The sequence below is a fragment of the Aotus nancymaae genome, unplaced genomic scaffold (assembly GCF_030222135.1).
Source record: "Aotus nancymaae isolate 86718 unplaced genomic scaffold, 86718_ANA_hifiasm-v0.15.2.pri h1tg000041l, whole genome shotgun sequence".
NCBI lineage: Eukaryota > Metazoa > Chordata > Mammalia > Primates > Aotidae > Aotus > Aotus nancymaae.
Genome location: NW_026988455.1, coordinates 979,142 through 991,356, shown reverse-complemented (window position 1 = coordinate 991,356; position 12,215 = coordinate 979,142). Strand labels below are relative to the sequence as shown.

At 36.7% G+C, this 12,215-nt stretch overlaps 1 protein-coding gene across 11 annotated transcripts in view; it reads right to left on the bottom strand.

Moving 5' to 3' along the window:
• TCF12 (transcription factor 12) overlaps nt 1-12,215 on the bottom strand; it is a 418,189-nt gene that overhangs the window by 26,915 nt on the left and 379,059 nt on the right. For 6 of the 11 annotated variants that reach the window (XM_064361328.1, XM_012442999.3, XM_012442993.3 and 3 more), the window contains 3 exons: nt 10,012-10,085; nt 8,946-9,017; nt 7,980-8,186 (listed from right to left, as the gene is read on the bottom strand). In XM_064361328.1, coding sequence (XP_064217398.1) covers nt 7,980-8,186; nt 8,946-9,017; nt 10,012-10,085 — 353 coding nt within the window. The remainder of the gene's footprint in view (nt 1-7,979; nt 8,187-8,945; nt 9,018-10,011; nt 10,086-12,215) is intronic. The other 5 variants (XM_021666221.2, XM_012442996.3, XM_012442997.2 and 2 more) reach the window with 1 other exon arrangement.

Sequence of the window (12,215 nt, the reverse complement as noted above, 5' to 3'; positions counted from 1 at the left end):
GAAAACTGAATTCAAGAGAACAAATTATTTTAAAGATATTTCATGAAATTCTGTTTCAAGAGTATCCTGGTCTTGTTTATTCTTAACAAATGAGCTTGCTTTCTTATTATGAATTACCCAGTGATCTAAGAGGAAAGGCAGTTCAAAATCCCATTTTATAAAAACAGTTATAGGCAAACACAACATATGGCTGTAAATTTTTTTGGAACTTTAGAAGATTAGGCCTACTCTAAAGATCAAATAAATCCAAGAGAATTTTGATGGGTTGAGAAAATAATTATAAGTTAAAGTAAAAGCTGAGGTGTATTTGCATTTATAATAATGTGGACTTAAAACTTCTTACGACCCCTGGCAATACATGCTAATTCTGTTTTTACATAGTATTTTGAACTATCACACCAAGTAATTTAAAAGAAAATAGACTTCTAAATTTAAATTTTAAACACATTATACTTAGTATATATTATACAAGTGAAACATTTTATAGCTCTGTAAGACAATACTACTGAACAGTAACAAACTGAATTTTCACTTATCTAAGTGATGATGCATTGCTGAATTCTGATTTCCTTTTACTTCATTAGCATAAATAATTCTTTGATTTTCTAAAACTCAACAATTAAAAAATGTCTGATGATTATCTAAATAATAAATACTAGAAATTTTACTTTTCCCTTCAGGAAAATCAGAAAGGATGCTAGATTTGTTTTGCAATAGAAATACCAGCAAATATTTTTACAGCTATAGAATAATACAAACTAAGTGTTTTCTCACACGAACTTAACCAGCACACACAGCAAAAATATAAGCCTTAAAAAAAAAATGGTCTCAGACTAGAAGGCTTGAAGTCTGGAGTTTTTCATGTTAATGAAGATAGCAGAAACTTTTTCTTTGTAACATGATTCCCCTTGCAAATGGCCCTCATGTATTTTCTGGAGAATTTGACTTTCACAGTTCTTATAGTTCTCTTTAACCCTTGCTCTCCTGGGCTCCCAAGTCTTCCCTTTAATCTGCAGCTCCACATTATAATGGCTCTGTCTACACATACAACAGGTGTATAAACAGTTCTTTGTCTGAGCCTAGAGCCTGTGGGGCCAGCCAGATAGGACTCTGTTTAATTGTTCACCTCGTTAGCATACAGCTGACAGGCTGCTGCTGTTGGGGGAGTAGCAGGGCATGGCAAACCCCAAGGCCTGCTACCCTCTAAGTTTCAATGATTATGAAGAGCTCCATTTCAGAATAAAAGGCCCATGCCATTAAATGACACCATCCTCCATACTCAATCTGTGTATGGCCTTACTTTTCTGGGAGCACCCAAGGAGGGACTTGTTTTCGTTTAATTTGGCCAATGGCTTTAGCACTCACAATGGAAAAATGTTAAATCTAATTAGATGATGAATAAGAGGTCTGTGAATTAAGAGACAAACTGAAAAACAGCATGAATTCCTCTTGATTTTTAATTCTATTCTAATAATTTGTTTAATTTGTATCATTCGCTGAATACTAATGATTTAAATTAATCAGTATTAATTTACAGATTGGTTAAAGGATCTTTATATATTGTCTACTCCAAGATTGTATTTCATCTGAAGAGAAGTTTTACTAGAAACTTCGTAGTGTTACATTTGTTATGGTTCCTTTTAAATATTTCCATAAATGTATAACCCCCATGGTTTTCAAATTTTAAAAAAGTTGCCATTTTGAACAATTTTGAATTTTAAAATGTAACCAAAAGCCTTAAAAAGCACTACAATGTTGTCTTAATAAAAATGAAAATTTTAAAGATTGCCCATTTAGGAAAAAATTATTCGGAAAGAGTAAAGGAGCGGTTAAAAGTAAAATCCTTCTATTAAGCTGAAACATAGACACAATTTCTACCGTATTACAAACCCACATTACTAAAATTAAATACTGTCCAAATGAAGATTAAAATGATTTCAAATTTATTTTGATAAATGACAAAAATGCCAACTACCCTATTTGCCTATCAGTCTTTAATAACCTAGTCTTAAGTCTCTTATAACTAAGAAAAACAGTTTCTCGAATTGCTTTAAAATTTAGAAAACAGACATGACACACATATATATACATATACACACATATATACATATATATGTGTGTGTGTGTGTGTGTATATATATTTATTTATTTATTTTGAGACAGAGTCCTGCCTGCTCAGTTAGTTGCCCAGGCTGGAGTGCAGCAGCACAATCTCAGCTCACTGCAACCTCCACCTCCCGGTTCAAGCCATTCTCCTGCCTCAGCCTCCTGAGTAGCTGGGATTACAGGTGCCCACCACCATGCCCAGCTAATTTTTGTATTTTTAGTAGAGATGGGGTTTCACCATGTGGCCAGGGTGGTCTTGAACTCCTGACCTTAGGTAATCCACCTGCCTCAGCCTCCCAAAGTGTTGGGACTACAGGCGTGAGCCATGGCAACCGGCATGATTTATATTTTTAAATCATTACATAAGGTAGCCTTACACTTTACAATTTAACATTATTTACTACGCTCTCATACAATATCACACTTCCTTCAACTACCACTTAACAAAAAACCCAAGCAATACAAAAAAAATAATTAAGAGAAATGCCTGGATTAAATTTTCTCAGGACTTGTAACAATGAAATCAAACGCTCTCACGATAAAATTTTACCCTGTGTCATAAATAACAAACTGTTTTAGATCTGCATCAAGCTTCCATTAGTACAAAATGCTTCGAATCTCATTTAATTTTGGTTTGAAGTTGAAGTTTCTGTCTGACTGAGGAATAACAGTACTTTTCATTAAACAGAATGGTGCTATCACGGAGTTATCTTGTTGGGCATAGGTATTTAGGTATTACAGTCATAAATCGATGGCATGTATGCTAACTTTATATTGCTGAAAGCTCTTTGTAATGCTCATATGAAATTCACGATTCCCCCTCCCCTTTTCTTTAAATTGATAAAGGGTCTCACTTTGTCACCCAGGCTGAAGTGCGATGGTGTGATTATGGCTCACTGCAGCCTTGAACTCCTGGCTCACATGATCCTCCCACCTCTTCCTCACAAGTACCCGGGATTACAGGCATGCACCACCACATGTGGCTAACATAAAATTTTTTCCTTCCGCCTTTTCTTTTCTTTTTTTAAGAGAAGAGGTCTCCCTATGTTGCCCAGGCTGTTCTTAAATTCCTTTTTTTTGTTTTGTTTTGAGATGGAGTTTCACTCTTGTTGCCCAGGCTGGAGTGGGATGGCACAGTCTTGGCTTACTGCAATCTCCACCTCCTCAGTACAAGCGATTCTCCTGCCTCAGTCTCCCCAGTAGCTGGGATTACAGGCACCCGCCACCACGACTAGCTATTTTTTTTTTGTATGTTTAGTAGAGATGAGGTTTCACTACGTTGCACAGGCTGGTTTTGAACTCCTGACCTCAGGTGATCTGCCCACCTCGGCCTCCTAAAGTGCTGGATTACAGGCGTGAGCCACCACACATTGCTAAAATTCATGATTCCTTTTATTTTCAGTGTTCCATTTAAAAATTTTCCTTCTTCTCAGCATTTTATTCTGAAACTTTAGTCTTATGCTAAATAAATGGCAACAAAACTAAAGCCAATTGCTGACATTTCAGTAGTTCTAAAACCCCTGATTTTGTGTTTTAAAATTTAAATGACGTATCAGTATCATATAATAATGAGAACAATGAAATAGCTTGGCCAAATGGTTACTGTGTCCATGTAGACTTTACATTACTAGTAACCTTCATGAGTGACTTGTCTGTGCTGCAGACTGGGAACGGACCTGTCTGTACCACTATATATATATTTTTTTAAAGAGACAAGGTCTCACTCTGTTGTCCAAGCTAAAGTGCAGTGGTGTGATCATGGCTCACTACAGTCTCAACTTCTGAACTCAAGCAATCTTCCTGCCTCAGCCTCCTGAGTAGCAGGGACCACTGGTGTATGCCACTATGCCCAGTTAATTTTTTTTTTATTTTTGTAGATACAGGTTCTCACTTCTTTGTCCAGGTTGGTTTCAAACTTCTGCTTCTAGCAATCCATCCACCTTGGCCTCCCAAAGTGCTGAGATTACAGGTGTGAGCCACCGTGCCTGGCCTGTATCACTTTTACACTGCCATCAACTCTTACTCTTCCACTACCAGTGTATCCTGGTTCACCTCAAGTATTCCAATTACTTAAATAAAACTCTCAAACTACTCATTAACATATGCCAAATGTTATAGGCTCCAAGAAAAAGAAAAACATGCTAACCCCATTATACCTGCCGGGGTGCCAATTTATGTCATAAATCAGGAATTCCCAAGGTCTGGCCTGTAGCCAAATCTTGACTTTTAAAATTTTTAATTTAAATAAATAAAGGAGCTTGTTTTTGTGAATAAAGTTTTACTGGAATACACCTATACCCATCTCTCTTCATATTGTCTATAGCTGCTTTCATATTACACTGTGATAGAGACTATATAGCCTACAAAGCTGAAAATATTTACTCTCTGGCCCTTTATAGAAAAAGGATATTGAACCCTTTTCTAAATGCTAGAAGAAAAAGTGATATATTTAAACCCTACAGTTAGGATTCTGCCCATCAGGATGAAGTTCCATTATAACAAAAATGTCATCTGAATGTTCTGTGGAGGTCCTGAAAATATAAACGTTTATCAGAATAATTCTATTCTCTGCAATAAATACACGGAATAACGATAAGCAAATGTTTTTGAAAGAAGCTGACCTCATAAATTCTATATGGTGGTATAAAATTGCTGATTAACAGGTATTTCTGTGGTCACTTTGTAAGCTGGGCCACGTAGCCACCATTATCAGGAGCCTGACACAAATACTAACGTTTGTTAATGCAGAAAAACATATACAAACTTCTGGAAAGTTATAAGAGACCAAAAACAAGGCAGGGGTTGGGGGCAGTGGGGAAGCAATTGCACAATGTTGACCACATTATTTCTTGGTCACGATCAGTTAAGAGGATGCATGGAGGCGATGAGGGGACAACAAAAGCTGGAGATGAACGCTTGGAGACAGTTGGCAAGAGTTACAAAAATGGGCTGGGCGCGGTGGCTCACACCTATAATCACAGCACTTTGGGAGGCTGAGGTGGGTGGATTGCCTGAGGTCAAGTGTTCAAGACCATCCTGGACAACATGATGAAACCCCGTCTCTACTAAAAATACAAAAAATTAGCTGGGTATGGTGGCGGGCCCTGTAATCCCAGCTACTCGGGAGGCTGAGGCAGGAGAATCGCTTGAACCCAGGAGGCGGAGGTTGCAGAGAGCCGAAATCGCACCACTGCACTCCAGCCTGGGCAACAAGAGAGAAACTCCATCTAAAAAAAAAGAGAGAGAGAGAGTTACAAAAATGTGCCCCCAAAATCACATACTCTGCAAGAATATGAAGAGTTGATTCCATATAGTGGGTGTTGAGCATGTAAGCAAAGGGCTCCTAGCAGTACTAATGGAAGTCCTCAGACATGAAAAAGAACCACATGATAAGACAGAGTCTTCCTCAACAACAGGGCTAAGACTCAGCTGGGATAGTCAGTGGCAGACTAATCTTCATTCCATCCTTTGCTCTTTTTGCTGAAGCTGAGAACTGAGGACTCAACAGCTAAAAGCCTTACTTATTTCAGGACAGGAGATGAATGCTGACTCACCTAACAGTGTCAAATTTTGTCAGCTAATAACTTTATGTTTCGAGGCTAATCCTGGCAAGATACATCTGATCTCCACTGCTAAAAGTACTAGTGATTGTGTCTGGATGAGATGAAGATAGCAGATGCCTTCTGGCAGATTTTTCACAGCTCTGTGCCCGCTGAGAAGGTGATAAGGACTGAAGAGAAGGTCGTGATAGACACACTGAGCAGCAGCTTGGGCTAGCTGCTGTGGCACTCATGTTGCTGCTCAGACTAAGCCAGACTCACCTCATGTCTCAGGGGACCATTTTTTCTAGATTATTTGAGATTTTTTTTCTTTCTAAGAATATCTCTGGCAGACCTTTTGTTGTTCCGAAGTGGGCAGCACATTCCTTCAGCATATAGTGGGAGCTACTTTCTCAGTTGTACGTTTTAGGGTGACATCCAATGAAAGAGTTTTTCCCTCTACCAGTTCTTCTAAAATGCACTAGGTTTCTATGTGGCTTTGGAGGACTGCATTTTGTTAAGTCTCCCTTCCTATTATGGAATATCCAAAATAGGTTAGAAAAAAAAAACCCAGCTTTCTCAAGACAGAAGTTATGTCTTATGCAAACTCCAAACTGGGAAAAGCCAGATATATATGGAATACTGTAGCAGGTAAGTTGGAATAGGAGCCATAAGGTAGTAAAAGTAAAGAATTAAAAAATCATAAGAACTACAAATGTTGCTGCTGAGGCTAACTTAAGATTCAAGTATACTGATTTTTAAGTCATGCTTCTAAATAAGGATAAATAGTATTTCAACAAATTATTAATAACTAGTTATTCTGCATTTATATTTGTAACAAATATCTTTTATTATACCAGTAAAATAATTTCATTACTACTACCAAAAGTGGTAACAATACCCTCTCATATTTTTTCTTTCATTTTTTTTTTTTTTTTGTGAGACAGGATTTTGCTCTGTTGCCTAGGCTGGAGTGCAGTAGCACAAACATGGCTCACTGCAGCCTCAACCTCCTGGGATCAAGAGATCCTTCCACCTAGGATGTAGCTGGGACCACACCACATGCCACCGTGCCAGGCTAATATTTTTGATTTTTTGTAGAGACAGGGGTCTCTCTTTGTTGCCTAGGCTGGTCTTGGAATTCCAAGCAATCCTCCCGCCTTGGCTTCCCAAAGTGCTCGGATTACTGGCGAGAGCCATCTGCCATTCCCCTGTTTTACTAGTTTAGTAACTCATAAATGTTTTGACACTTATTAGCTTATCAATAGCAACAGAAAGTACTTTAAAAGGAGACTGATTTTCAAGATTTCCTGACCACACACACACACACACACACACACACACACACACACGGCATCTAATGTTACCCATCATGGTGAAAATATAGTTCTCAGAAAATAGGCACCCTTGTGTGTTATTTACTACAGAGGCTCAAAAATGGGTATAAATGGTTATATGATATGGGTGAAAATGTGAAACCAATCCTCTTAGAGAACACAAGCCTTCAGCATTTGAGGCGCCTAATTATTTTGATGATAGATAAGTTTTAGCCTTCATCATATGGCTTAAAGCTAAAAATCTGTTTCAGAGAAGAACATTTCAGAGCACGCAATGAGCCGTAAAAACCATGCCATATACATGCAAACACATGGTACAAGTATAAAATAGCAGGTTCCAAATGAACTTCATTTCTTTAAAAGATAATTTGGATAAAAAATAATGTAAGATGGTAAACACAGAATTTTTGATGTGTATGGCTGTAGAAGTCTACCTTTTTCCCACTCTAAAAAATTACCGTGTTTTTTAAAAGATGGGCAACGTTCTTAAAAATTCTCTTTCTAGATTAATCTAAAATTGTTTACTTTATTACTAAAGTTATGGCCATTCTTGAAACTACCTCCCCCATAATTTTGGAATAAAGTTTAAATTTGGACCTGCATAAATTATAGTCTCACATTCTTTCTACCATTGAAAGCTGGTTCTAAATTATAATTACAATAAATTATAATAAACAATTTTCTAGATTAAAATTCTTGCTGTTCAGATTTCCTATGCACTATTTCAAGGCAAAAACTGTTGTATCAATTATTACACATCTGGGAAAAACAAGTTTAAGCTAAAAATGATCTTTGTAGAAAGCTTCTGCTTTTTGCACAAGGTCACAAGAAGATTTTACAGACTAATAGCCAATACTCTACTGCCAAAGACAGTAAGGAAAATTCTGAAAAGTCAGTCTTTGCCTTTCAGAAAGATCCTCTTCCCAAAGATTACATTAAAGACACTTAGGACAAGAATATTTAGGGTTTACTACAAAAAAGATGAGTGCGATTTTACCATCGAAGCCGATCGACTGCTTGCAACAAGGCTTGATCCTCCATAGTTTGAATTGAGGCTTCCAATTGGTGCATTATGGGATGGTCCCAATAAACTGTGTATATCACTGTGACCAGCAGGCAAACTGGTGGAAGGTCCCACAGCATGGTTCCGCAGCACATGGATTGCATCATCCAGTCTGTCTAAACGATCCTCCATTCGAGACTGCTGTATGGATTGAAAAAAACACGGAGGTTATTGCTGGCATCTGTCAGATTCATTAACTGCTATGCTTCCTATTATGTGATATGGAAGACAGCAAGTGAAATGCAATATCAAGTAGCTTCAAAAGCAACTACCTGAACTACAAATCAACAAAAATAGAAAAGCTATCTGTAGGTAGACTATGCTAAATTTTCAAAGTGTCAAAAACAAATCACTGCTTTATAAAATGAATTTGCCAAACTACCATGAGGTTATTTCTTTTAGCTTCTATAAAAGATGAAGGATACTATGTCAATAAGCAATTATAGTCGCTAAAAAAACAAAATAAAGGACAATCTATACTTTAATACTGATCTTTGAATGATGGCAATTTGGGGAAGGGACCTCACATCCAGTAAGTTTAAGTTCTAATTTTGTCTGAAGTATATAAAGCACATGTATCTTACATGGTGAACATATCCAGATATGTTCTTTGACAAAACTAAATAAATGGTATTGTCTGTCTGCAGATACACACATGCCCCATACACAAACATATTAGAATTTTAAAAATCAAAAGCACATGCCAGTAGAGCTGTTTTAAAAAGAATCACTTTCAACAACATAAGAGATAAAAGTCCATTCCTATATACCATGATAAAAACTGAAATAGTCAACTGCCTGATTTTTAAAGACTGGAGTCTGTACAGCGTAAAGATTTTAAATGAATAATGGGAAGTATAATTGAAACACAAAAAAGGCACCATCTAAAAGAAATAGTACCTCACAGACATCCTTTAAGAAGGACATTGCATCTTGCAAATGCTCGTGAAGTTGCTGCTCAACTCGATTTTTCTGGCAAAGTCAAGACAGAACAGGAGGCAAAGCACAGGTTAAGATTAACTCCAAAAGAGATGAGGAAATAGCTGATATGCATGTAAGCATAACATGTTAGTAAAGTTAACGCAAAGACCTGAGAGATCTATTTTAATAAGATATGAAAAGGCTTGGATTCAACAGGGAAGTTATAAGGTTAGCATCTAAACAGCACACATTGCTTATAATTGCTTGCGAAATACATGAGAAGCAAATGTTCCTTCAATTTAAAATGTTCTGTTAGTCACTGAAAAAGAATGTTTCTTTTTGCAACCTGGAATTACGAATGAGAGCATGACTTAGCATTCCATCAAGTCATCCTTATTTTGTTTGTAGGATACCATGTAATTCTGGGTTACAAATATAAGTATACAAAAGCAACAGTAGTCAACATTCTCCCACAAATTCTTCACGCTCAAGTGTCTACACGCTTCCTTTACTGCCTTGTAGGTTAAATAATGTTTTGCTTGTATGATTTGCATAATACACTTTTTTTCCCATAAGAAAACATGGGAAATAACACTTCCATAACAAAAACAACTGGTATTCACTTAAAATTTAATGGAAATGTAATAAACCACACATAGTATTTATTATCACATGAGAAAGAGTAAAATACAACCATTTTGCATTAAATTTTCTTGCTTTTGTCTTTTTTAAAAAAGTTTCCCTTTATATGTAGACATAAAAGTATAGAAAGATTAAGCCCTAGATTTGTCAAAGAAACAAAAATCATCGTAACACGATTTTAACATCAGTTGTCCTGACACCAGAAGCCTGATGTCCCAAAGAACAGATGGCAAAAGGCATACCCAGTGTGTCTTATATTGTTCAACTGAATCAGGCCATTTTTTAGCAAAGAATTCGTGTGCAATGCTAGCCTACTGTTTCTTTGTTGTTATGCCAGATTTACTAAAAACAAACAAACTCTAAGCTATCAGATAAAATTGATGTATAAGAGGCTCTTTCTTACCAGGGAGTGGAGTGAGTTTTCATAGCTTGGGGATGAAGGTGCTTGCCCTCCAGATCTGGGCCACTGACTGGTACCTGTTAAAACCCAAAAGCACCCACACACCTGGGTTAACTCAGTAATCTTGATAATGTTGTGAAGGAAAGGGTAAAGATACTGAATAACTAAATAAAGTTACATGAATATTTTTGTTCAGCCTTCATCATAGTATTGGCTACTAATAAGCCAAATACATTTTTAAAAACCTTTCATTAATAAAAAACAATGTAGGGATCTGAGAAAACAGGAAAAAAAAACCCTGCAATTTAAAATACAGCTACCTTTATGTTTGCACATTCTTTAGATTTTATCTACATGCCTATATACCTTGAGAAAATGTGCTGTACATACTTTTAAAAGTCTGCCCCTTCCCTCTAGCACTGTACAGACATTTTGATAATCTGATTAATGACAACATTAATATTCCCGATTCTCTACACTTAATTTTTTTTTTTTTTTGAGATGGAGTCTGGCTCTGTTGTTCAGGCTGGAATGCAGTCGCATGACCTCAGCTCACTGCAACCTCCACCTCTTGGGTTCAAGCAATTCTCCAGCCTAAGCTTCCCAAGTAGCTGGGATTACAGGCGTGAACACCACGCCTGGCTAATTTTTATATTTTTAGTAGAGATGGGGTTTCACTATGTTGGCTAGGCTGGTCTTGAACTCCTGGCCTCAAGTGATCCACTCACCTCAGCCTCCCAAAATGCAGTGGCATGAGCCACTGTGCCTGGCCGGTGTTTTTTTTTTTTTTTTTTTGAGATGGAGTCTCACTGTCGCCCAGGCTGGAGTGCAGTGGCACAATCTTGGCTCACTGCAACCTCTGCCTTCTGAGTTCAAGCTATTCTCCTGCCTCAGCCTCCCATGTAGCTGGAATTGCAGGCAGGCACCACCATGGCAACAAATTTTTGTATTTTTAGTAGAGACGTGGTTTCATCATGTTGACCAGGCTGGTCTTGAACTCCTAACTTCAGGTGATCCATCTGCCTCAGCCTCCCAAAGTGTAATTTTTGTATTTCTAGTACAGATGAGGTTTCATCATGTTGGCCAGGCTGGTCTCGAACTTCTGACCTTAAGTGATCCGCCTGCCTCAGCCTCACAAAGTGGTGGGATTACAGGCATGAGCCATTGTGCCTGGCTTCTACACCTAATTTGCTTAGCTACTATTATTTCACTGCTAGACATTCTGGTTGTTATCAATTGGCCATTATGAATAGTGATATAGTAAACATTACTCTGTTTCCTCCCCCCCACCCCAGGGAAAAGAATATGTCTTGAGGATAAGCAGCATTTCTGAATCACAGGGTATAAATGTATTAACATAAGGCCAAATTGCCTTACTAAGGGATAATATTAACTGATGGTGTTTTTAGTAATACACAGATGAATACATTTCACATGACTGTAAATGAACTTGGGGTCATCTGTTAAAATATGTCCCAAAATAGTATATACCAGAAACATTAATTTAAAAAAAGTATAAAAACTTCTGTTAGATGTTGTTTATTCTTTGATGTTAGAAAAGTAGGAACATAATTTTAAAAATGAAGATAGAAAAAGAAAAGACACAAGTTCAGAGTGTAAAAACAAAAAGAAATAAGGAAAAAATAAAATGAAATAATTCATCCAAATGTTAGGGAGAAGGCAATGTTTTAATGGTCTTGCCAAAATACCTTTAAAAGGAAAAAGATAAAACAACTAATCAAAATCTTCATTATTTCATGATTGTCCATCTGAAAATGAGTCATTTACAGAAAATAATAAAGACCATTTAATTAAACATATATTTTATTTTTAATAAAAGCTTCAGTGACAAACAATTTGAATTATATTAGAAATCAAAGTTGGAAGTTGAAGGTTTAATTTGTCTCACACTAAAGGCTTTTGTTGCAGGTCAATTTGCCATATTTAGGAAGCTAACTGACACTACAACTAACTATAGTGTCATACTTCATCTCAGAAAAAAAAACTTGAGGTAAACTACAACTATACAATCTATTTCAATGAAACTAGACTTATTCATTTTAGCTGAGTAAGACTATTTAATTATGGAACAGTGTAGCAATTGTATTCATCAATCATATACATTTTCCAAGCTGAAAAGCTGGATACAGATTCTTCATAACCTGATTAGATTTCATAATTAATTATATGCAAATTATTATGATTAC